Source organism: Sinohyriopsis cumingii, chromosome 13 (assembly GCF_028554795.1).
Source record: "Sinohyriopsis cumingii isolate HCF-2022 chromosome 13, ASM2855479v2, whole genome shotgun sequence".
Classification (NCBI taxonomy): Eukaryota; Metazoa; Mollusca; class Bivalvia; order Unionida; family Unionidae; genus Sinohyriopsis; species Sinohyriopsis cumingii.
The window spans coordinates 17,767,098-17,793,093 of NC_142973.1; the positions used below are offsets into that span (position 1 = coordinate 17,767,098).

General features: G+C 35.5%; 1 protein-coding gene across 1 annotated transcript; it reads left to right on the plus strand.

The window, feature by feature from the left end:
• Positions 1-1,522: 1,522 nt before the first annotated feature.
• On the plus strand, positions 1,523-21,738 carry LOC149784999 (uncharacterized). Its single transcript, XM_089978696.1, has 4 exons — positions 1,523-1,767; positions 3,220-3,378; positions 13,683-14,580; positions 20,545-21,738. Exons 2-4 carry the CDS (start codon positions 3,247-3,249, stop codon positions 21,663-21,665), a joined length of 2,151 nt encoding a protein of 716 aa, XP_089834822.1. The 5' UTR covers positions 1,523-1,767; positions 3,220-3,246; the 3' UTR covers positions 21,666-21,738.
• The last annotated feature ends 4,258 nt before the right edge of the window (positions 21,739-25,996 follow it).

Genomic DNA, 25,996 nt, shown 5'->3' on the forward strand with positions numbered 1-25,996 from the left:
GGGAGGGAAACTGGACGTTTGTGATATGTTTTTGAATTTCATTGTGATTCTCATTCACGGTAATATAGCTGAAAATTCAGGTGTCTCTATATCTTCATTTGCCTTTTTAAGTTTGTGCATGATTGTTAAACAAACGCACACACATATCCATATTATAATGAAGCGATTTGGTTTTTTCCTGCTTTTGGCAAGCCTTTCGTCGTATCTCTTTTCCAAGAGATTTATTCTGGCTGTGAAATCGGCCATGCTGATTTTGAACAAAAAATATGGACTCTGTCTCTCATATCGAATCAAAGCAGGGGATGATATGTTGGGATGAAGATAGGGAAATTATTTTAATTTGAAATGAAGGATTTAACTTACACGTTTTATACACACACACACCCTTTACATCTTACCCGTGTGGTTGGTAGATGAGTGGCCGATGGTCACTCCTACTCACCCGTTGAATAGTAAGTGTAGTTTTTACATTACATTTCTGGTTAGAAGCTATATGAGCACACATTAAACTTACGGCATAATATTTATCTCGTTTAAGGACACAGGGTTCCATATTAGATCAACGACTTCTAACAACGCTGTGCTCTCGACGGCATAAATGTCAGCTAGAAACTCATAATGTTAGACCTATGAACATTATTTAAAATTGGATTTCCCTCTGCACCATGTTTAACATATTGACATTTTTAACATAGTATTTCCCACTGTCGCGATAAACCCGCAGTGGCGGCGGCCTAATATTCATTTTCCATTGTCCTTCAAATACCGTAATGGGTAAGAACACATAGAATGACGACTTATTGTAGATTTTCCGTTCGATGATATGATCCGTAGACCCTTATTAACACAGGATTCCGGTTTTATGCTAAATCGCCTCACTATACTACTAGTCTTAGGAAGATACATTTGTGGGAAAATGAGGAGCGTAACCTGATATTGTGGTTTTACGCAAACCATGATTGATGTCATTCTGATAGCAAGAAATATTATTATTCTATTTCTATTAAACCTTCGAGTGGAACAGTGCCTCTGGTACAATATAATATGTCCATTTTTGAAGAAGCAATGAGAAGGTATGTGTTTTCATTGATGACAAGAATATTTAATAGTAAGAATTGTATCTTGAAATATCTTTGGTAATATGACATTCGCTTTGATTCTCTGATAGATAGATGGAACATATTTCTCTTTAAATGACTTTCATAATTTCATTCATTACAATATATATATATATATATATATATATATATATATATATATATATATATATATATATATATATATATATATATATATATATATATATATATATATATATATAAGATACCTATGATCTTTTATGTTTTAAATATTTGTTATTTTTTTTATTTATGTTTTAATGTAGATGTATGGACTATGCAGCCTGAAATAAAGAATTCATATCGTATCTTATAACGATTATCTCCATGTTCAATCTTCCGTATCGTCGTAGTATGTTGTTTGTGTCTTAGGTAAAGCCTCATCATTCGTATTTTGTCGGTCATTATCCGAGTCCTTCACGCAGTAATTCTTCAACAAAAGCTGTAAAATGTTCGACGATTTCAGCTGTATGTCAGGTGGAATGGAAGAAGATTGTTGTAGCGTGGTATAATTACACGTATAGTTTACAGCTGATACATAATTGATACGTTCTTTTCGCAGCTTAAATAGCGAGCGAAAGCTGCAGAGCAGAACTTATACGAAGTGTTCCATACACAAATGCTTTAACATTTTATACATTTAACGATGGTACGTATGCTTTAAAACGCGATTGTGTTTATTAATTTACGATGTTAGGATAATGTGAATCAGTTATGGTCGAATCGAATCATGACTGGTAGTGACATACGTTCTACTGGTGATCGTTGTAAAGAGCTAAATACCAGCACATGGAAGTCCTTCATTGTAAAACATCGACTCAGATATTGGTTTTGGGGGTCGAGGTCTTAGTACCTTATTGTGTAGCTTGTTTTGATGTCGACTAACATCATAATGAGAAGTCAAATTTTCAGGAATATCTCACACACTTGGCAGCCCATATCTCTGCTTTTCTACAAATTAAAGCCGTAATGTTTTAGTCAGATGTCTTTTTTTCTAATAAATTCAACGTCTCACACAACCAAGTGGACCTGTTTTCAGGTTCCATTGTCCTACATTTCATTTGCATGGAATGTGGGGAAGTATGGAATGCTGAAATTGGATTAAGTTGAAGTACATTTCTTTAACGAAATGGATAAAAATATATTAATATTGAAGAACATGTTCATTCTGTTCAAGATTCTTATCATCCTTTTAACTGATTTGATTTATCGTCCTGATGTTACTCGACATCGGAACACACTACACAGTGCCATTAGTTTGGCATTAAGACCTCGACTCCAAAACATAAAAATCAAGGTTGATATCTTATATTGCAGGGCTACAGCACATGGCTCTAGTCCAACAATTTAAGATGCCTTTCCCAGCTATGTATGATGTGGGTGTGTGACCACTTACTGCAGGGACAAATGGTGTTGTTCATTGTGTTCTGTTGATTGGCAGTGATACTATGGGCCAGATTTTCAAGAATATCTCGCACACTTGGTAATTGTACAATGTAAGACGTATCACATGTTATTTATATTTTGGTGATACATCTTACTTCCAACATAATGGCCTCATGTAGTGTGTTCCAATGTTGACTGACATCAGAATGAGCATCCAAATTTTAAAGAATATTTCACTCAATTGGAATAAAAGTTGGATACTGAGTGAAAAATTTCATGGTGATTCACATGGTGCACTAAATGATTGCATTTTAGTGGCAAAATTTGCAGACTGCTTGAGCAATATTTGTGTCCAACTAGGAAGTTGATAAAATGTTTGAAAACTGAGGGTAATATCCAACCAGAATTTTAAACCTTGGTACTGTATCAGGCTGATGAATAGTATTCCTTCCAAAGACTGTATTCTTCCAAATTCTTGGTTGGATGTTGATTAAAACAACAAAATGAAACAAACATAATAAAGTAGAATCTTGTTCAGCAAAATAATTTGTATATACATGTCCTTGGGCCATGTAAGCCAGAATTATATGTATTTATATGTCTCTAAGTTGGAAATTTAGTAGGACATAAAGTTGTTAACAATGCATTTTTTGTTTCCCTTGAGAAATTCCCTCAGACAAGATTAGCCATTTAACACAGACTTAATTTTCTTCAGGTTACCTCAGGGAAGTAAATATACAGCATGTCGACAGCAGCAGAACAATACACCAATAGGAGACACTCTGAGGTCCTGATGAAAGGACTGTACCAGCTGTGGCAGCAGGGATATCTCTGTGACACTCAGATCTACATTGGAGGGCAGCATGGGGCAAAGGTAAGATGTGGCAGTCATAGCATAGCAACAGTGTGCATATGTTGTATCTCTGTGGTTCTTGGTTTGATTTTTAGCATTATATTGTCAGTCTTTTGACACATCCAAAATAATTTTTTCCTTGACCATTCTTGTATATGCTTGTAATCTGTAGCATATATGAACAGTAAACAGTACTTCTCCAAGGTAAGCTAAACCTGTCCTTGGGTTATACAGCTGATATTGAGGCAATTAAATGGTAAGGCAGTCAGAGATAAACTACCACTTTCTGGAGATTACTTAATTGCCTCACAATAGCTGGGGTGATGTGTCATGTCAAATTCTGCCGTGGAAGAGTCCATTTAACTAATTTACGTAGGTAAAGTACACAAAGTAGAACAACCCAATTCATCTGAAGTAATGTACATTGATCAAATGAGAGGTGCAGAAGAAAAGATGTAATCACACATCAGTGTACAGTAGTCCCCCTCTTATAAGGCCACCCCTATTGCAGCAGGGAAGTGGCCTTATAATGAGGGTGGCCTTTCTAGACGGGGATGACAAATGCAAATAGTAAATCCATATGAAGAAAGTCACAAGTACATTTAATTCTAAAACAAACTGTTTCATCATTTTCAAAAGAATGTTATGAATAGCCATTGATAATGTTTTAAAACTGTCTTTATCATTATATTACAGATCACATCATCTGTCACTTTGTTGGTAGCGGTCATAAAAACAAACCATTCTCATCACATTAAAAATAACCTTGTTGTCATATCCCCTGCATATATTGTTTAGTCTTTTGTTCCATTCTTCGACAACTTTATTATTATCATCAGCTGATTCTCCGCTAAGGACAGAACACTTAATATTGTGCTGGACTTGAAATCTGTGCAACCATCCATTACTTGCGGTAAAGTCGTCATATCCCATTTCAACTGACAAAATTGATGCTTTTTCTTGGATCATTCTACTGGTGAGTGGAATTTTCTTAGCATGCACAGTGCAAAACCATTCAAAAATCTTGTCATTCAAATCAGGATACAAATATCTCCTGACTCAAACAATATTCCTTTCTATGCCATTCCACCTTCCCACTTCTGCAGAATTGTTTCCTTATCTTTCACGATGTTGTTTATCTGAGTCTTTCCGACATCAGTTTTTTGCAAGGATCCTCACACACACTCCTCTTCGGTCAGTTGAATTACTCTCACTTTCTCTTCTATACTTTTCCTCGATGACATATTGATCTTTTCGCAGTAAGTTATTAAAGTTTCCAAATACAAGATGGATAAAACAATTTTGTATGCATTTAAACAAATTGCCAAGTGTTTTAAAGGAAGTGATCTTGTCACATGATTTGTTAGTCGTAGTCTGGTACTATATTGTTTTTATACATTTCTTTGCACTAAGTGAGAGAAGCCAAAACTGTTTTCGTTATGTACCATTAACAGTGTTTCCCTTTACGCACATTTGTGCATCAGGGACGCACGCTGGAGAAAACTGACGCCCACATTTTGTTTCCGTGCGTTTTTTTTGATGCAAAGGATTTTCATAATGTTATCAGGATTTATTTAATACCCAATGCATTGGACGAGGGATGGCATCGTATATACTTAGAGCATAGGCATTGACTGGTTCCCTGCTTTTTGTGTTCCTTGTCTTGCGCTCTTCTATTCGTATAGCAGAGTGCAACGCAGGGAACATTTGAAACAATGAACCAGACTAGCATAGGCAATATTATGACAGAGTAGCTTCCCCTAATCTCGCGAGCTCTCACGCAATTTCCATTGAGCTCAGCAAGCTGTCATCTAGATGTTTAATCTCATTGCTTATTGCACTAGAAAGTGATCTCCAGATTAAAACGACGTGCACTAAAAATCATAGTGAAGAAAGTGAAAGAAGCAGAACACAAAAGAGTAACTGTGGATCTGACTTTAATGAAAAATGGAGAAAATAATACCCTTGACTGGAATACGGTATTCATACATTAGGATTACCGGTGTGTCTTATGATCGCGTGATTATGAAGACTGCAAAAGTGAATAATCCTTTTGTGACAGGGTTTTAGAATTTTAAAAAATCTGCCCTCCTTCACCACAAGATATCTGGAGAACACATTATAACCCAAGACATTCTTTCACAACAAAGAAATCAGTAAACTTGCATAGACAAATGCGTTATTTGGATTACAAAGTCAGTGGGTCATTGCAGATTTTGTTGGTTTTTAACTTTGCTGCAATAAAAGATAGATCTTAAAGTTCAAGTGTAACTTATCAGAAAGAAGAGGAAACATTATCCTCCTTGATATTTGGATAAATATGTTCTAGGACGAAGTACAATGAAACCGATGATAGTACACATTTTATGAAAGGCAGGAATTTGACTGCCATGGGGATACACTGATTAACATCACGCAGATTTGACCTCGCGGCCGTTAGGATTTATAATCTTGACAGTGAACAAGCTCAACATCTTACTAAGGGAAGCCATAAAGGCTATCAAATCATGTTCCTGCTGACTTGTGTATTGTATACATCGATACTGCCACTTCTCAGCTGTTACTACTGTTCAATAATTGTAATCTTAACAATTATCAGAGTGACTAAACCGGACATCTCATGATAACACAACAGTAAGGCTAATCGGATTACATGTACTTACCTTTTTGTATGGATTAAAATTTGAGTCTTTTTCAGCTTTATGGAATAAATGTGGCTTCTCATGAGGCATAAATGATATAATATTAACCTTAGTGGTACATGTACTTTAGTCAACACTTCTTTCAGTAACGAAAACCAGACATCGGGAAACAGAAATTGGATTACTTAACACACGTAATGAATAAAATACTGGTTCTGGATACATATTAAAATAAAATGCGGCCGCTTGTGAGGGGTACATTTTATATTATTGCACTAATATGCTGGTCGTGTTAGCCGGGTGGCATTTTGTGAGAGGTACTTTTTAACACAAACTCATCTGTGCCAACGGATTGTGGCCATTGGTCAGGTGGTCGTTCAAGAGGGGGACTATTGTATTGAATGAGAACGTTTAAGTCAACTTTATTATAATAAAGTTAAGTCATATTTTTGTCCCAGATATGAAATGCAAAGCATGATTATTTTCAATTGGCAGAATAGTGTTCAAGTCTGATTCATTTTTGAGAAGTGTGATTCAGGAAGCAGTGTGCCGAGTTCAGCAAAAATAAATTCCAAAACTCCAAGTTGACAGTTTTACTTTGTCAAGCACATCAGCAAGGGGGAGAATTTAATTCTTTGCACATACTACAAACATCATGTTGACATTACTCATTTCTAAGTGTCTGTCAAAGGAGGAGCACCACAGGAGTCGGACATTTTATCAGTCAGATACAACCTATGTGTATTTACTACACAGATATGGTTATTTTGTGATGTCACAAATTTTCATCCTATTTTATTGCCATTTATTACAGCTGGATTACCTTTAAAAACTCAATAAAGTTAAAAAATATGTTCTCCCCATTCCCCCAGTGATATGGTCAGTCCCAAAATTGTTTTTGTTTTATATGAAAAATGTAAAAATTGTGTTAAACTGTTGTATTACTTAAATTATATCCCGGAAATATTTAATTTTTACATTGAGGCTGGATTCCACAATGTTTTTAGGGACTCTAGGATCTATTTTGGCTGGACTCCACAATTTATTTAGGGACTCTGGGATTTTTCTTTTAATACCCCACTTTTGGCACCAAAAGTCTTGTACCATAAATTTTCATACAGGTTTTTTGATGTGCATGCTTGATGTCACTTAAACTTAAGCCATGTAGCCAGTAATGATGACATGGCCTTATTAATCTTCTGTAATAAACTATCCAACTAAAATGTTATAAGATTAAAAGAGGTAAAATTATAATTACAGGTATTACATTCATGGTCTATTTTTATTTGTGGCTGTAGTGGTCCAAGAAGAGCTTACAGGATAGACTGTTATCTGTCATCCATTTGTACATCGACACAAGTCTCTTACTGATACTCCTCTTAACTTACAAGGAAGGCTGCTTTTAAACTTTACACATACACGTTCTTTCCAAGTTCAGGTTGATCCTAAATGAAAATGGCACTGCTCAGACATCCGGTGTAGCATCCTTGGCAGCCATGTTGAACTTCTTCTTGCTACTCTTCCCAAATGGACGGCCATATCAGCATGATATTCTCACTTGACTTCTTGCAGTGTCTTGTTGGTCTTATATGAAAATGATGCTGATCTGATGTTCAATATGGCCACCTTGGCATCCATCTTGAAAATTTTGTTAATTTTAGTCCTGAGCGGAGCATCATATTGTCATACAGTTTTCACCAGAAGACTTCTTATGGTGTCTACCATAAATTAGCGAATATAACATGTGTCCAAGAATAACACACACTCAAGTATTACCTGCAGTTGAACTTTTTGCATGCAAATATAGGTGACACGGACGTATATAACCCATAGTTTTTCATGTAGAATAAAAAAGGCCCAAATTTATGTTGGCTTCTTTTCATTGTAAACATAGTATAAAATACTAGGGTATGGTGAATCATCCTTTCTTTTTAACACTGAGCCACAGCCAGCCATTAACCAAACTGGGTCAATTCATATTTAGTTTTCTCACCTTGAGCTGTCTTAAACATCACATGATGCCACATGCTCTCTTTTGTTCAGTGCACGACCTATCCATTACCTGTAATTCAAAATCAATAATATAGTCACCTACCCATAAATAATCACCAGATGGTATGAAATACACAATTTCCAGTTTGACAATAAACAATAATAACACCAGGTACTATTCGCTATTGATTCTGGAAATGTGAAATTCTTCCTAAGTCAACTCATCTTAGCTTAGCTTAGCTTGGTAGCTTAGAATCTGATTATGACATTGAATCAGACCCATCTATGTCAGTTTAAGATTGTAAAAAGAACATTGACGCTCTTCATGAATTAGTAAGTTGTTAAATTGAAGTTGCTGGTTCTATTTTGTTGATCTTGCCTTCTTGTTAATATATAGTCTTTATACATGGAAAATGTAACTGGTGTGTGAAACATAGCTGTATAATCAACACTAGTCTTGTTTACTATTTTGAACTTGGTTCATTGTTTGAAATAGGAAATTAGTCTTTTTAAATATTACTACAGTATGGTAATACAAGTAAAAATCAAATTGTATATCATGCGGACATATATACCCCACAAGGGGGGTGGGGTAAATGGTGGAGAAAAATTTATGTAACCCATGAGTTATATTCGCTAATTTATGGTACTTGTTCATCAATGAAATTTGTGCCACTCAGACATCCACTATAGTGGCCATCAGGAAAATCCTGTTATCACCCATTTGGTTTGCACGGTCATTAAAGGTCATTGAAAGTCACTGAGAAATGAACACCTTATTTCACAGGCTTGAAAATCATTGATATTTCACCAAGGTCATTGAAAGTCTTTGAAATTGAGATATTTTGCTTAAAGATAAAACATGATGGAAAATATTGCTTTTGAATCTTTTAATTAACTAAATGCAATGATTGGAAGTACAGTTTGATTTTTCTATCATCAGCTAGCCATTCTGCCATTATCAGAATCCAAGGGAAGTAATCAGACATTGTGCACAACAACCATTGTCATTGATGTCATTAACACGTGAACACTTTCACTTAATGTGTTTCCACTAAACAAGTATTAGCAACAGGTTTGTAACAGGATATACCAGAATGGATGCTTGGATCAAATGACAACACAACACAATGTGATGAGAGATGGAAATTTATGAACTGAATTAATAAAAATATATATATTCTACAAATACAGTGATTCTTTCATGCTCTAAACATGCATCTCATTCTGTTACTCTATCCAAATATTCACAAATAGGAAAACAAAATAAATGATTCATATATTCAAATATATGATGGTAAGATTTGTATAATCTCATGTAATGAAAGTGAGATTCAAATAATCTCATGTAATCAAAATGACCCAATTGTACTCGATTGAAACAACAATCAATTGAAACAAACATATGACTCTGTCATTTTTACAGCCATGTGATTAATAAATATTTGTAAACACTTGCAAATTTGTCCACTGACAAACCACACAGTTCTCCCAAATTCTTGGGTTGGCCCACACTTGTATTGGCCACACACACCCTTCATGGATCAACCATGCACACAAGTTTACAAATTATCAGTTTTGTCTTTGTATGGCCTTGATGGTTATATCATCTTCCATATCCATTTAGACAGACAGACAGTCTGATATACCCGCACACACATTCGCACAGACAGTTTACATTCCTCCTGAATTGGGTTGGCCCACGTGTATTGACCACACTCACCCTTCATGGATCCACCATGCACACAGATATATGTACAGACAGCCCTATGGCTGGAGAACTTTCACTCCTTGGCAAGATCCAAAGACCAGTGTGTTAGTTAGAAAACAAATTTGTCTTAAATCTATGTGAGAGTGAGTATTGGTAAGGGTAAAAGACCTGTACATACCATGCTTTTAGTGTCTCACGCCGCAAGTGATCTATGAGATACATGCTAGGTCAGTTGCTTACCTTAGAAAAACAGTTATCCACCCTAGGTAACGTTGTACGCAGGTACGACGAAAATGATAATTGTTCCAAGGCGAAACCCAAGGTATTTCTTACTTTATTCTATGACAAGGTTCTTTCTGAGAGTGATGATCTCAAAATGCCTGAAAAGTGCACATTCAGCATTAGTTTGCTGCCAGACAAAGACTATTACGTGGCTGAGAAAAGATGTGACCTTGAATTGCTGAGTGCTTTGTGTAGTGTGCAAGAAAGACATGGATACTGCAGGAATGGGCATTGCTGCCCGAAGTTGGAACTAATGAAAACACATGAGCCTGCTGTTTCAGTGTCTTTGTTCATGGGATCAGCACAAACAGTGCTATTTAATTCTTTGACATCTCTGTCATCTGAATCATATAAAGCTAGTTTCAATTTTGTAGGGGGTTCTACAAATTCAATGACTGAAAATGGGGTGCAGTTTGAGTGACAGGTTATGCAAAGCAGTGAAGTTCTGAAAGCTGAAATAGTATGGATGTCAGCACTCATTTCCTTGCAGCAGATAAACTGTCAAATGAGGCAGAAGAGAAAGGGACAATCATATTAATGTTTGAGCATAATAGACTCAGATGGAAAGGAGAAGAAAATATGTTAAATAATTGAGTGCAATTACAATGACTTTATTATTATTTGCATTTCATGTTACATCTATTTATATCTTGTGTATATTTTTATTTCTTGTATTTAATTAGTAACTGGAAGTAGAACACTTGATACTGAGAACAGTCATTGAAAACTGAAAACATGGTCATTTAAAAGTAGTTGAATTTCAGTTCACCAGATCTCTATGACCTCTGCACCAAACCTTTAATAGATGGTTTTCACTAAGAGATTTCTTATGATGTCTCTTTGAGCCTAAATGAAAATGGTGCTAATCTGAAATCAAGTATGGGCGCAACAGCAGCCATCTTGAATTTTTTTTTTATTGCTATTCTTGAATGGAACATCATATCAACATGCAGTTTTCACTGGAAGACTTCTTATGGTATCTAGCTGGTCTGAATAAAAATTTGTGCCAATATGGTAACCAGTATGAAAATGTTATTCCAGATAGAAATTCATAACATTAGGTTTTCACCAGAGACTAATTATGATATCAAGTTGGTTCTGAATGAAAATGGTGCTGATCTGACCTCTAGTATGGTTGCCACAATGAACATATTGCAAATCTTTTCACTAATTTTCCTGAATGGATTATCATATTGACTTGGGGTTTTCACCAGAAGTCTTCTCATGGTGTCTTATTTGTTCAGAATGAAAATGGTGCTGATCTTTCTTCCACTGGGGCTTCCATGCTGGCTATTTTGAAAATCTTATCACTCAGGAATGTCAGAGATAGTTACAACACTTCGTCATTGAAAAGCAGATATGCTCTTAACTTTTCGGACATTAGAACATAAGTTCTGTAAGGGGACTTGCATAACAAATTGGTTATATTTTTGTCTAAGCTTGTTTGAACTCCATTGATTGTGTTTTGACTTAAATAGATTTCTGTCTGATTATGTTTTGACTTCAGTATATTTTTGTCCAATTGTTTTGTTTTTGTCTTGACTTAAATATGTTTCTATTATGTTTTTGACTTGAATATGTTTCTATTATGTTTTTGACTTGAATATGTTTCTATTATGTTTTTGACTTGAGCATGTTTGTCTTGTTGCTTTTAAACTTGATTATATTATGACCTTTAATATATTGAATAAATATTTGGTATATCTCAGCTCACTGTGATGTTTCCTCCAGTCCACCTTTGAGACTATGATTTGCTGACATCTTAGTTTTTAGTTGTGCATCCCAGAAGAATTTACAATTTGTTTATGCAAGTAACATAAAATAAAACACAATTAAATTTCTAAAAATAAGATGCAAACAGATGGCATAAATCACAAGCCAAATTTTTAATTTTTGTGTAAATTTAATCTTGTTATATCAGAAGAACTTTTTATGAATTAAACATTACTCGGAGGTGCAGGTCACCTTTGGTCCAGGTGGTAAAGTGGTGACTTGATATTAGTCATATACTAAGATATTGAGTGTAGCATTGTGCTAATCATATACTGTGTAAGTTATTGAGTGTAGCAATGTGCTGATACAGTACAATCCAAGTGATGAATTTATGATGATAATCGTATACCGTTTAAGTTATTGAGTGTAGCAGTGTGCTGGTATAGTGCAATCAGAGTGAATTTATGATGATAATCTTATACTGTTTAAGTTATTGAGTGTAGCAATGTGCTGGTATAGTGCAATCAAAGTGAATTTATGGCACTAATCTCATACTGTGTAAGATATTGAGTATAGCAATGTGCTGGTATAGTACAATCAAAGTGAATTTATGATGCTAATCTTATAATGTATAGGTTATTGAGTGTAGCAGTGTGCTGGTATAGTGCAATCAAAGTGAATTTATGATGGTAATCTTATACTGTGTAAGTTATTGATTGTAGCATTGTGCTGGTATAGTACAATCCACATGAATTTATGATGCTAATCTTATACTGTGTTTAAGTTATTGAGTGTAGCATTGTGCTGGTATAGTGGAATCAAAGTGATTTTATCTTGCTAATCTTGTACTATGTAAGTTATTGAGTGTAGCAATGTGCTGGTACAGTACAATCCACATGAATTTATGATGATAATCTTATACTGTGTTTAAGTTATTGAGTGTTGCAATGTGCTGGTATAGTGCAATCAAAGTGAATTTATGGCACTAATCTTATACTGTGTAAGATATTGAGTATAGCAATGTGCTGGTATAGTGCAATCAAAGTGAATTTATGATGCTAATCTTATAATGTGTAAGTTATTGAGTGTAGCAATGCTGGTATAGTGCAGTCAAAGTGAATTTGTGATGGTAATCTTATACTGTTTAAGTTATTGAGTGTAGCATTGCGATGGTATAGTGTATTCAAAGTGAATTTATGATGATAATCTTATAATGTGTAAGTTATTGAGTGTAGCAAAGTGCTGGTATAGTGCAGTCAAAGTGAATGTATGATGCTAATCTTACACTGTGCAAGTAATTGAGTCTAGCAATGTGATGGTATAGTGCAATCATAGTGAATTTATGATGCTAATCTTATACTGTTTAAGTTATTGAGTGTAGCATTGTGCTGGTACAGTATAATCCAAATGAATTTATGATGCAATTCTTATACTGTTTAAGTTATTGAGTGTAGTATAGTGCAGTCATAGTGAATTTATGATGCTAATCGTATATTGTGTAAGTTATTGAGTGTAGCATTGTGCTGGTATAGTGCAGTCATAGTGAATTTATCATGCTAATCTATAATGTGTAATATGTTGGGTGTAGTGACCTGCTGTACATTACAGTGTCAATTTATCATGCTGATCTTATACTGTGTAATGTGTTGTGTAGTTACATGCTGGCATTATACAAATAATAGCTGAAGGCATGTATTCAGGTTACACTGAACATCACACAAATTAGGAACTACATTGCCAATATGTTGTTCGTCATTTTACTATAGATCTGGAGGAGTCCAGCATCCCACAGCACAATGTAGCATAGGGCTAACTACAGCTACAATATTTGTATAGTGGGGTGTAAATTGAAGACAGCTGTGCATTTGTGTTGTGGAGTGTAAATCAGGTAGCTTTGAGAGTGAAAGGAAATTGGACAATCATTTTTGCATGTACCACAAATTTAACTTTATGTAAGTTTCTCACCAAGGTCAAACATTTTTCAGGTCCACAGTTTGGTACTGGAAGCATGCAGCTCTGAAATCTTCTGGTCTGACAATCATCTGATAAAATTGGAAGCTGATGCTGATACCAGCAGTGTCCATTACAAACTAAATTTGCCACAAGACATTTGTCCCAAGGTGCTTCAGGTTTTCCTGACCTATTTGTACACAGGTAGACTGACTGTCAGCAAGGAAACCTGTGCAACTCTTCAAATCCTTGCCAATACATTTGACCAACCATTGGTACTTCAATACTGTAAGCTTTTTGAGTTGCAAAATGAAGCATTACTTTCAAAGGAGAGACAGTTAGTTCATGATGGAAATAGAAAAAGTGTTGGTGCAGAATCTTTTCACAAGAAGTCTAATAAAACAAAGATTCAAGAGGATAGAGCTTTTGACATGTCAGTGAAAGTTGATAATGACAGAAGTACAGAGCCATCCATAACTGAATCCCAGACTGATGTGCAAGACAGTAATTGTCAGAGCAATGAGGATGAAGAATGCAATTATAGCGATAATCCAAGTATTGTGCACATTAAAGAAGAAGTCCTTGAAGAAAGTAATAGTGACTTTGATAACTCAGATGATACAAGGCAGCAGACGGTATCACATTTTAGTAAAATAGGCTCTAGAGATGACTCTCTTAGACCCAATTCAATGTTTAGGGCAGACGCTGGTTCCCTCTACCCAGTTTCTCTCTATAAATCAAGCTCAGCAGTACCAATTTTACCACCATTCCAGAATTTTGTTGACTCGGATTGTCTCAACACTCAGTCTGTTGTCAGAAAAAGAGAAGGAAGAAAGAGTAAGAGGACCTTAGATATTGGAGACGGATCCAGAAAGAGAAAGCAGTCCAAGGACTCCATATTACATGTACATGGGTCCAAGTCTGGGACTAGTGGTAAGTTTTCATTTTCTTTGGACCAGTCAGTTCACGCAGTTTTGTATGCAACTGCAGAAATGCTATATGAACTTTATTGTTTTGAAAATGGGATCATGTTCAACAAAGTCAGCAGGATCCCATTAGTAATAATGTCCATCTATCAGGTTTCCTGGATCTAATTTTCATCAAACTTTATTAGCAGACTGTACTTTGGAAGGGTCACCTCACTATTGATTCTTAATCCCAGATGTCAGAGATCAAGGTCATAGGAACTAATATTGGCATTTTTATTTCCTTCTGGATAGTCCACTTTCCCCAAGTGTTCCATACCCCATTTTTATCAACTTAAGAGTTGCATTAATATGAGGAAGGACAGCTTCTTGTTGAGTCTATGATGGATCAAAGGTCAAGGTTACTGGAATAAACACAGCTGAATTATTTTAAACATTTGTAATAGCTAATGGTCAGTCAGGGTGATGTCAAGGGATCAGTTATTCTGCTAGCTATTTTTTTATCAGTAGTTGTTTTGCTGCATAGCATGTGGGATTCTGTCTTCAGCTGCAGGGTCAAGGCTGTGGTTCAGTATTTAATTTTTTATATTTTCTTTCCTTTCTTATCTTTAGAGCCAATTAAGATTAAGGGATACAATCTAGAGCCAATTAAGATTAAGGGATACAATGTCCACTTTTATTTTTAGAGCCAATTAAGATTAAGGGATACAATAGAAACCCCCACTTCTTTAGAGCCAATAACATTGAGGGATACATTTTCCACTCTTATCTTTAGAACCAATTAATATTCAGGGATATAGTGTCCACTGTTATCTATAGAGCCAATTAAGATTGAGGGATACAATGGAAACTCCCACTTCTTTAAGGTCAATTATGAATGAGGGATACATTTTCCACTCTCATCTTTAAAGCCAATTAAGATTGAGGGATACAATAGAAACTAACACTTCTTTAGAGACAAATAAGATTGAGGGATCCATTTTCTACTCTTTTCTAGGAGCCAATTATGAATGAGGGATACATTTTCCACTCACATCTTTAGAGCAAATTAAGATTGAGGGATCCAACAGAAACTCCCAATTCTTTACAGCCAATTACGATTGAGGGATACAACAGAAACTAACACTTCTTTAGAGCCAAATAAGATTGAGGGATACATTTTCTACTCTTATCTAGGAGCCAATTATGAATGAGGGATACATTTTCCACTTTTATCTTTAGAGCCAATTAAGATGATTGGATACACTTTCTACTCTTTAGTGCCAGTTAAGCTTAAGAGATACAGTACAAACTCCCACTTCTTTAGAGCCAAATAAGATTGAGGGATACACTTTCTACTCTTATCTAGGAGCCAATTATGATTGACGGATACATTTTCTACTTTTATCTTTAGAGCCAATTAAGATGAATGGATACACTTTCCACTCTTTAGTGCCAATTAAGATTAAGGGATACAATACAAACTACTACTTCTTTAGAGCCAATTAAGATTGAGGGATACACTTTTTACTCTTATCTAGCAGCCAATTATGACTGAGGGATACATTTTCCACTTTTATCTTTAGAGCCAATTAAGATGAAGGGATACATTTTCTACTCTTGTCTGTAGAGACAGTTGCAGTTAGGGATGCACTTTCCACTCTTATCTTTAGATCCAATTAAGATTAAGAGATACATTTTCCACTCTTATCTTCAGATTGTTAAAGTTTATGCTCTTAAAATAAGTAACAAAAAAGAGTGAAGACAACAAACTTTGTAAAATTTAACAAATAATTTATTTCCCTAGATTAAAAGATATAAAAAAAAGAAAAAGAACTTATGATATTGCAAATGAAATCCAAATTGTATTCCAAGAATTAAACAACACAAGTCCTATCAGTGAAAAGTTCTAAGTGAATCACAGTTAAAATCCTGATGAACATCCAAGATGGAAGGCAATGACATATGCAATAGTCAGCATTTTACTGATGTGTCAACAGTCTCTTGTTGAATCACAGAAAATATTATTCCAGTTTTTGAATTCTGTATAAATTCCAGTAAATATCTTTGTCCAAGAATTATCAGAGCACTTTAGTATTTCCAGGGAAAACAATCGCTTGAAATTCAATAATTTTAAGAAAATAAAAATTCAGCCCCAATCTGGACACTACAAAAAACAACTTGACTTCTTAAGTGTTATGGCACGCCTGATAGAATTCTTATCATAACATCAGTGATAACTAATTAAAATGCAAAACGGATTCCCAAGGGGGGTCAAGAGTTCATACTTCTGGAAAAAATAGAAGTTTGTTTACAAATTAACACGTGCCTCATGTCACATAGTCCAGGTATGACCTTGACTCAACTCAATGATAATTACTCTGAAAAAGAATAAAACAAATAATAAAGTTGTTCGCCAAAACTGTCACTGATTTTAAGGTCAGCAACCAGATACAATGTCTCTATTATCCGGTATTTACATCAGTGAAATAAATTTAAAAAATCAAGTCAAACAGAACTGAACTTAATTCTAAAAAAATCAAGTCCAGTAAACAATATTACATTCCAATAACATGTAATGGAATAAAATTATTTTAAAACTAACAAACAGACAATTAAATAAATGTACATAACAAGATCCAATTAAGATTAAAGGATACAATTTCCACTCTTACTTTAAATCCAATTAAGATTAAGGGATACACTTTGGTATGCTTATCCATTACCATCACTTGAACTTAAACTATGCCACATACCATATATACGTGTTTATAAGAGGAGTCCAACTGCATAGGGCAAGATATGCCATTGCATAATGCATCGGCTGATCTAGGTCTATGTAATCAATAGAACAAACATGAACTGAATGCTCATACAATCAAAATGTGCATTCAGTCAGTGCTTAGGCAATGAAAATGTGCATTTAGATAGAGTACTCATACAGTCCAAATGTGCATTCAGTCAGTGCTTAGATAATGAAATTGTGCATTTAGATAGAGTACTCATACAATCAAAATGTGCATTCATTGCTCAGATAATCATAATGTGCATTTAGACAGTGCTCAAACAGTCAGATCAGCAGCAATACTAATATAGCATAGATCATAAAACAGAAAATTAAAAAAATAAGTTTTTGACAAAATGTTGGTTTCATTAGTTTTAAGTAGTATATTTAAACATCCTACTCATTTAAGCTCTTTCAATGCATTGCTCGTAAGCATCAAATAAATATAGACTAGAAACTGATTTAGACAATTTAAAGTACCAGTGGTACTGAAATGTGATGGGTTACAAACTTTGACTGTTACAGTAGACAAATTGGTTAACATACATGTACATACTTAGAGATTTGCTCTTAAAATGAACATAATAGACTTTTTTAAAGAAATACTTATGTCCTAAAGGATAGCTGTAGATATATCAGTGGGCACAGGTCTTTTGACAAGAGCAAAATGGGCAGAAGGTTTAGTAAATGATTCCAGGTGTGAAGTATATTCATTAAGAGCTTATTTAGATGTGGGTGATGAAAAAAATCAAAGGTCAGGGTCACAATGACCATATAAGACCATTTTTTCACAATACCTTTAATTCCAGAAAACCATTTATGACTATTTTTTGTGATTGGCATACATTTAGGGTGAGAGTGAAATCCATTGATAGCAAGGTCAAAAATCGGTGGTCACTTAAATATGAAGAAAATAGGTCTCCACATTAAATTTAGTTCTAAACCTTATACCATGACCAAACATTGCACATGACTTGCACATAAGGCAGAAACAAAGCTATAATGAAGTCAAACGTTCAAGGTAATTGAAAACCAAAAATTTATGCGAAGTTTTCTTTAAATCATCCAATTAGGACTAAACTTTGGGGATGGCTTGCTGGCTGGGAAGAAAGCAAGCACTTGATCATCAGATATAATCGGAACATAGCTTTGCCATTTATGTTCTGAAATAACCTTGGAAGTAGTTGTAGGAATACACGTTAATTGGGTGTTTTTGGTAATTCACCTCTGGCAGAGCACATCACATTTGTTAAGACAGAAAAGCCAGATTGTATTCTGATTGTGACTTTGTTTATTTCAGCCTGCACATTGTTCCACACATGTACAAAAGTTGTTCAGAATATAGTTCATAATGGCGATGAATTACATCCGAGGTTTCTTTCTCGACTTGATGGAAAAGGCCAAGGATGATCCAATTGCACTTTATGTCAAGCTACACAGTTTAAAGAGGTCAAGGTCTTGACAACCGAAATAGAGAATTTTTTTCTGAACTTATGTTCTAAACCGTTTTCTCATACCAATTGTTTGCCGCCTTCAAGGCAAGGTCATGGCTACTGTGACAACTTGGTAATTGATGTCTAAGGTTGGGAGTGCCTTGCTAGTGCTTAAGTACAAAACTGTTAAGCACAAGGCAGGAGTATAATCTCCTGTTTAAGTTACTCCTATTCAGTGGACATGCAGTAGTCATAGAGTTGTACCTTACAGATATCATGATTGGATTCAGTGCGAGTGCACCTTGAGAAATACAAACCCTTAAATGGTGTCACAACTAAGTAACTCCACATATATTTGCTCATTTGACAAGAAATTGTTTTGTAAATACATGCCCAGGGCAAGTGGCTTTTAAAAACTTCACTTGACCTGACTCAGAATCCACTTGCCCCACATGGCTATATTTTCTTACTATTGTGTGACCTTATCTGCTAAAATTTTGATTTGATTTGCTTTCTTTTTCTTCAGGTCCTCATGTAAACCATTATTCAGTAATACATGTATTGTTTTCTTAACACTGCAAAAATCTCCATGTTTCTCAAAGTTGAAAACAGATTGAAGTCAGAGACAACTGAGTACTAACTATAGGTAGCCAATGAAATATGTAGTAGAAAAAAATAATGTTTCCCATTCATCAGGCACATGTTTTCCTTGGTATACAAAGTTTGTAGCTTCTGATACAGTTACCATATGATCTCGCTTATAAGACCAGAACAACTGCAAACTGCACAGACCAATATTTGTAGTCGCATAATGCACTGGCTGATCTGGGTTTATGCAGTTTGTTAGGAGTAATCCATAGAAGAAAAAAATGACCCTGATCTGAGGGCACATTATGCTATGGCAGAACAGGAAGTTTATTGTTTGCATTTTGACTGGACTTGTAAGCAAGTAAATACGGTAAGTCAGTGATCTCCATAAGGTGGAGAGACCTGCACATGTAGCCACAGCAGAGGGTGAATAACTTACCAATACCTTTCTGGAAAATTAAATGCTGCATTTCACTGGCATACTTAAGGTTTCTTTCAAGGCTAATTAGATACCAGTTTTTTGCTCACAAACCTAGTGGGCAACTCACTTAGAATATAGGAGGGGCTCAACCAAGGTTTGGAGGGGTCCCAGACATTGTGTTATCCAGTATTATTTGAGCTCTTTCGCTGAGTTCCATGTGTGTCATTCTTTATTTAGTTTTACTTGTCTCGAATACCGTATCAAGTTTCAGTTGCTGCAAAAAATCTTGTCCTTCTTATGACCATTTCCCCCAATTTTCTCAGTGTATTGTAATTTAATTTGGAGAATGGCATGTGAAAATCATGCAGATGTGTACCATTACATAATTTAATCCATGTTGCATGATTTCATAGGAACTCTTTGGTTGTTGTTGTGGGGTTTAACGCCATTTTTTAGCACACGATAGGCTATGCATGGCAGCCAGTATTAATTGTGGAGGAAGAACCCCAGGAAGAACCACTGACCCTTGAGAAGCTACTGGCAAGTGTTCTCACATACCCACATTGGCCGAATCCTAGACTCAAACCCACGCAGACAGGTGAGATGGCAGTGATCCATAACAGAGAGCGCTTTAGACCGCTCGGCCACTTGGGAACCTGAACTGTTTGATAGTGAAGTACCTATCTGTTTGATAATTAGTTATATTTTGCCCAATCATGTGATGGAGATTGTTGTGCTCATTTTGAAATGTTTTTTTAATTTTAGGTGAAACAGCTGACGAAAAGAAGGAAGAAACTGACTTAGCCTCAGAAGATAAGCAGATCTTGGATGCTGTGGGAGGAGACTCTTGCATAAAGTCTGGATCAAAAGCTTACAGTCTTGAAGAAGACATCTCTTGTTTCCTTGAATCGTCTTCATCAGACAAAAGCACACAGAATGCCCCTGAACAGGACTGGAACCCAGACACTAGACACAGCCCAGTCATGTTTACCAAAATGCCGTCAAACGATCTGGCTCCATCTATGGTTGGAGATAGAACAAGCCATGTGCCGTCAATTGAATCTCTAGTAAAAGACTACATTACGATGGGAATGGCACATTATAACAAGGGTGCCACCACTGGAAGTTCTGCAGATCTAATAGATGGGGAAGCTGGAAGAATGGCCAGCTCCTTTGGTGATAGTGAGGAACATTCTAATCGAGTAAAACCAAGTATTGACAGGATTTCATTTCACAAAGATGCAAGTCCTGACTGTTTGGAAAGCACAAAGAGTAAAATGGTTGCTAGAAGACATAGAATAATGCCACCAAATCTGCAGAGTACTTCTGAAAGAACAGATGTGGGAAGAAAGTCTAATTCAGCTAATTCTCAAAATGCCTCAGGAAATATGACTCCATTTGCATCAGCAGAGTTAAATGAGTCTGACATTTTTCATCTCTCTTTGGATGGTAGACGCACACGAAACCTTTTGACCCACTCACAGAAAAGGGAAATAGCACATTACGCAAGTGAAAACAGTAACAAGAGTCATCAAACGATTGCCGATCATTTTTCAGCACTTTGGAAGACCACTGTTAAACGTAGAACAGTAGCAGATATATTAAAAAACAAAGAAGTGTGGGAAGATGAAACACTGTCACCATTTAGAAAGAAAATGAGAACTCCAAAATATGCTGATCTTGAACGTGAGCTTGTTAAGTGGTATTCCCATTTATGCAAACTGAATATTAATGTTACCGATGAAGCTTTGCGTAGAAAAGCCAAAACTATTGGGGAGGAAATGAATATCACTGGTTTTTCTTACTCAAATGGCTGGATACAAAGGTTTAAATTCAGACACAACATAAAGAAACTGTCTAATCCCATTGTGTCGATGGAGAAGTGAATTTTATTTACCTGTCTTATGAAGTATTATGTAATAAATACATAACCACAAAAAATAAATTATCAGACTTCCATTTTTCTGACTATTGCTTTTATACAGTGCCATTATTTTATGATTTATTAATAATTATAATGTGACATTCTTTTGACACAGCAGTCTGGTTTTATGTAAGTTTGTTATTTGTCACAGGTTGCACCAGACACTAATTTGCTGTCGCAGCATCATGCACGTAAGGTGTATTGAAATTTTATTTTTTAATTGAAAAGTCTCAAAAGTTTTCACCGTTCATTATTTGATACTTAAAACAGAAACTGGAAATGAAGTTCAGAAACTTGTGCTTTTCTAAATTATTTACATCAGGCATTTTGAAAATGAGCTGAATTATCCATAGATTACATGGTATTGCAGATGTAAAATATGTGAACAGATGAAAGCACAAGTGGGTCTCTGAATGGTTCAATAGCATCACAAGTTCAATTTGTGTTCACTTTATACATGCACTTACATTGTTTGGTATAAATATTTCCATGTTAAGCATGGAAGTAAATCAAAAGTTTGAACTGTGTAATACTTTAAGCAGTCTTTTGAAAGAAACAATTTCCATTCTTTTTTGTTATGTCTCCTACAAACCATATTTAATAAATACAATACAATATAGGCATTGCAGATGTCACAAAACATTCTGACAGTTTGTATGTCCTGTTCTTGGTTAGATGTTAGGTTTGAAGTGTAGGAAACTGGAGGGAGAGCATTTGAAAAGTAACTGGATTGGAAATCATGTACTCTTGCACCTTTTCAAGTCATATATCAAACCTGTGACTACAGAGGTGTAACAGTAAAAAGCAGGCCCTAGTTCTGTTTTTTGTCGTTTTGTCAGATTCTGTAGTGGGGCAATCTAGTGTTACCCATCCATTTCTTATGTCTATGTGATGTCACAGATATTATTACTGCATTAAAGCCAGTTTAATCTGCAACATTTTCAAATGTGATTTGCATCTTTTCCTGTCAGAACGCCATGGCCTGTGTTGGATGTAGGTTTGCTTAGTGGAGTTTTATTGATCATCTGCAAATCATGGTTCTGACATCCCAAGGGAAAATTGAATGAAATTTCTTGCACAGGAATACACCATAGCAGCTCACTCTAATTAAAATGATGGCAGGATTTTTAACTGCATTCTTACAGTCCCAAATCCAAAGTAATCAATTCATGACAAATTTGGTTCAGTATAATTTCTGTTTTTTTTTACACCAGCTCAGTCACAGGGTGATATGACAAGATCGAAGAAAAAAAATTCAAAATTTCTAGCATACTAGCATGAGACACCAACACACTACTGTAGGGATACAGCACTAAAATAAAATCAGTATTCACTGGCACAGTGGTTGTTGTTGTAGGGTTGAACACCATTTTTCAGTTCAATATGGGTTTACATGGCAGCCAGTATAACTGGTGGAGGAAGAACCACCTACCCACAAGAAGCTATTGGCAAGGTATCTCATTTTCCAATGCACTGGCACAGTAAATGGGTCATAAATCTGTATTTCCAGGCACAGTAAGATCAGAGAGATATTGCCTTACAAAAATTGATATGAACTGGTCAAGAACTTATTATTCTGCTTGAAATCTTACTATGGTTATTTCTTGGCAGGGTTAAAATGTTTTCTACATACATGTTTCTTTCTCTCATTCTTTCTCACTGATTCATTGTGAAGTTTAATTGTACTTGAGCTGAATGGCTTTAATCAAGGGGGTATAACATCAAATCAGTGCCAAGGGTATAAATTGACATTGCTGCAAAAATTGCTGTATACCTTAAATCTCAGGAGACCATTCCCAGTACTTCCCAATCCATTATTGTTTTATTAATTTACTAAGCATTCACTTCACAACTGCGACTCGTGCTGTCATACCTTAAGCCCACAGAGTTGTGCAGCAACTGCCATTGTTATTATGATGTCAGGGTTCCTGCTAGTACCTAATCAGAGCACCAGAGTGTACCTAAACATTTAATTGGCACCACATTGTGCTGACATACATGCTTACATACATACATACATGCATCCATCCATACATACATACCTATGTTCAAACACACACACACACACAGAGGGTTCTTCTGGGTTCCAAAATCCACTTAAAAGTAAGCATACTTTTAATTTGGATGAATGAAGCGAAATGGTACACATTTTAATGCCAGTTTTATTTCATCCTTTTCTACAATGCAGGGATCAGTTGTATAGTGTACGAGCTATCAAACATAACTGAAGCGATTGTATAGGATTTAGGTAAAGCTGCATAGGTTAGATCTGAGCAGACAGTGTTGTGACAGGGTTCATACGGTCTTTGAGAGTTTGGGAAAAATGAGGTAGCATTTTCTAGGCCTTGATAGTTTCGGAAAATCAAGCAGATTATACTGCAGTCTTTAAAAGTCTCTGAAAATTTAAATAAACCCAAAACTTTTAATTTCTTTCCATAATCATAAATGAAATTGACCAAGGTTGTTAGATTCGAATAGTCTGACCATACCAACCTGTTTGTTTGTAAAAGCCGCCCCCCCCCCCCCATTTCAATAATGGAAACCTTTAATGTGATAAAATGTAAAGGAACTTAGTCAATTCATTCATTGATTTATAATTTCTAACATGACTGAGTAGAGTGGCCCTAACACCGTCATCTTCTGCCCGTTTGATGTTTAACGGACGTTTTCAATATAATAGACGAACATGTCGAGATCCATTTCCAGTTCCTGGACAAGTCCATTTTTAGCTATGGGGTGTGTGCACGACTTCAGATGTACATACATATGTTGTATGCTTCTGATATTTACAATGTCGAATCAAGCAAAGGAAAAAAATAACAACAAATTTGTCTTTCACGTTGATTTGACAAGCGGTTTAATTTCTATGTGTATGCAAAAGGATATAATTTCAAACTCTCAACGATACGGTAATTTACGGAGTTATCCGACAGTTACCAAATAGGCTGAACATTATGTTGTCTGAGGGAAATAAAGTCACCCATAGTGTACGCAATACAGCGCCATGTTAGTATGGAAAGTCCGTTAAACATGAAAGGTGCAGGGGATGCTAGTAGTAGTGCCATTCTGGTCAAGTCGGGTTATAAATTAATTGCCGCAATAACAAACGAGCATTTGTTTGGCCATCCAAAGCTGGGCTTGGCCGCGACTTCAATAACACGTGCACTCTTCAGCAGCACTAGAGAGGGTGAACAGCTCTTTTGCCACAGGGGTTCGTTACAAAGAAAATTTGGAGTATCCGTCCTTGAATGAAGGACGGATACTCCAAATTTTCTTTGTAACGAACCCATGTGCCTTTTGGTGGAACGTCATTTTTTAAAAAAAAAGGCTTCCTACGAAAACGAAAAAAATAAGGTCAGTAACACCAAACCGAAGCTTCTAACTTACCGAGAGTTTCTCTTATTGGGTTAGTTTTTTGTGTGTTATTTTATCGTTGAAGTTCGTGTTTTATTAAATTTGTATGTGCGTTCGTTTACCCGCCGGACTTTTCATTGAGGTTGCACACTTTCTGCTGCTATACGAGTATCACTATGTCGGCTAATTCTGTAAACATTGGATCACGTTTTGTTTATTTATTTTAAATCCATTTTGTATCAAGAAAGAACGATCGTACTTTAATTAAGGAAAGTGATATTCATAAAGTGTATGAAAATATCCCGCATTTCGACTCAAAATGCATATGAAAATGTGATTTCTAAATGTCTACATGAAGACCCACTCCATGACCTTCTTGAACTGGTAACCTTGAAAATCCGATTTACTATGCATCTTTTATAATCATACAAATAAATAAATTATATAAAAGATATAAACGTATACCTTAAAACAATAATACATTTTAATCCAAGTTTCTAATTTTGCAAGAAGTTGCCCCACAGGTACAAAATCGTCTGCTACCCAACGTGTCAACTTGCCGTTAGAACATAATTTCTCACGGAATTCCTCGGCGTATAGTCTGTTTCTAAATTCTTTAGCAATTTTTGCCCATCAACAAGACGTTGTAAACACATTGCATCCTATTCTTTGTTGTTTCTCTTCCACATAAAAGCTTTTTTATATAATAAAATTGAACGTTACCAACTTTTTTACAAGACCGGTTTAGTTTGCTTAATATCTCTTGCACTTTGTTGGCATTGTTATGTTGAATTTTGTAAAACTAGCTATAAACCTGACATAATTACTGACTGAACTGCTGACAGAAACAGTCCAAAGTAATGTTATTCGTTTATATAGCCCGATGGATAAACATTACAGCTTTTCAAAGCTGTGCCCAGAATAGGCCGACATATAGCG

Coding starts and splice junctions, on each gene's coding strand:
- LOC149784999 (XM_089978696.1), top strand. CDS start 3,247: ATGTCGACAGCAGCAGAACAATACACCAATAGGAGACACTCTGAGGTC. Junction 3,379..13,682: donor GAGGGCAGCATGGGGCAAAG/GTAAGATGTGGC, acceptor AACATTTTTCAG/GTCCACAGTTTGGTACTGGA. Junction 14,581..20,544: donor GTCCAAGTCTGGGACTAGTG/GTAAGTTTTCAT, acceptor TTTTAATTTTAG/GTGAAACAGCTGACGAAAAG.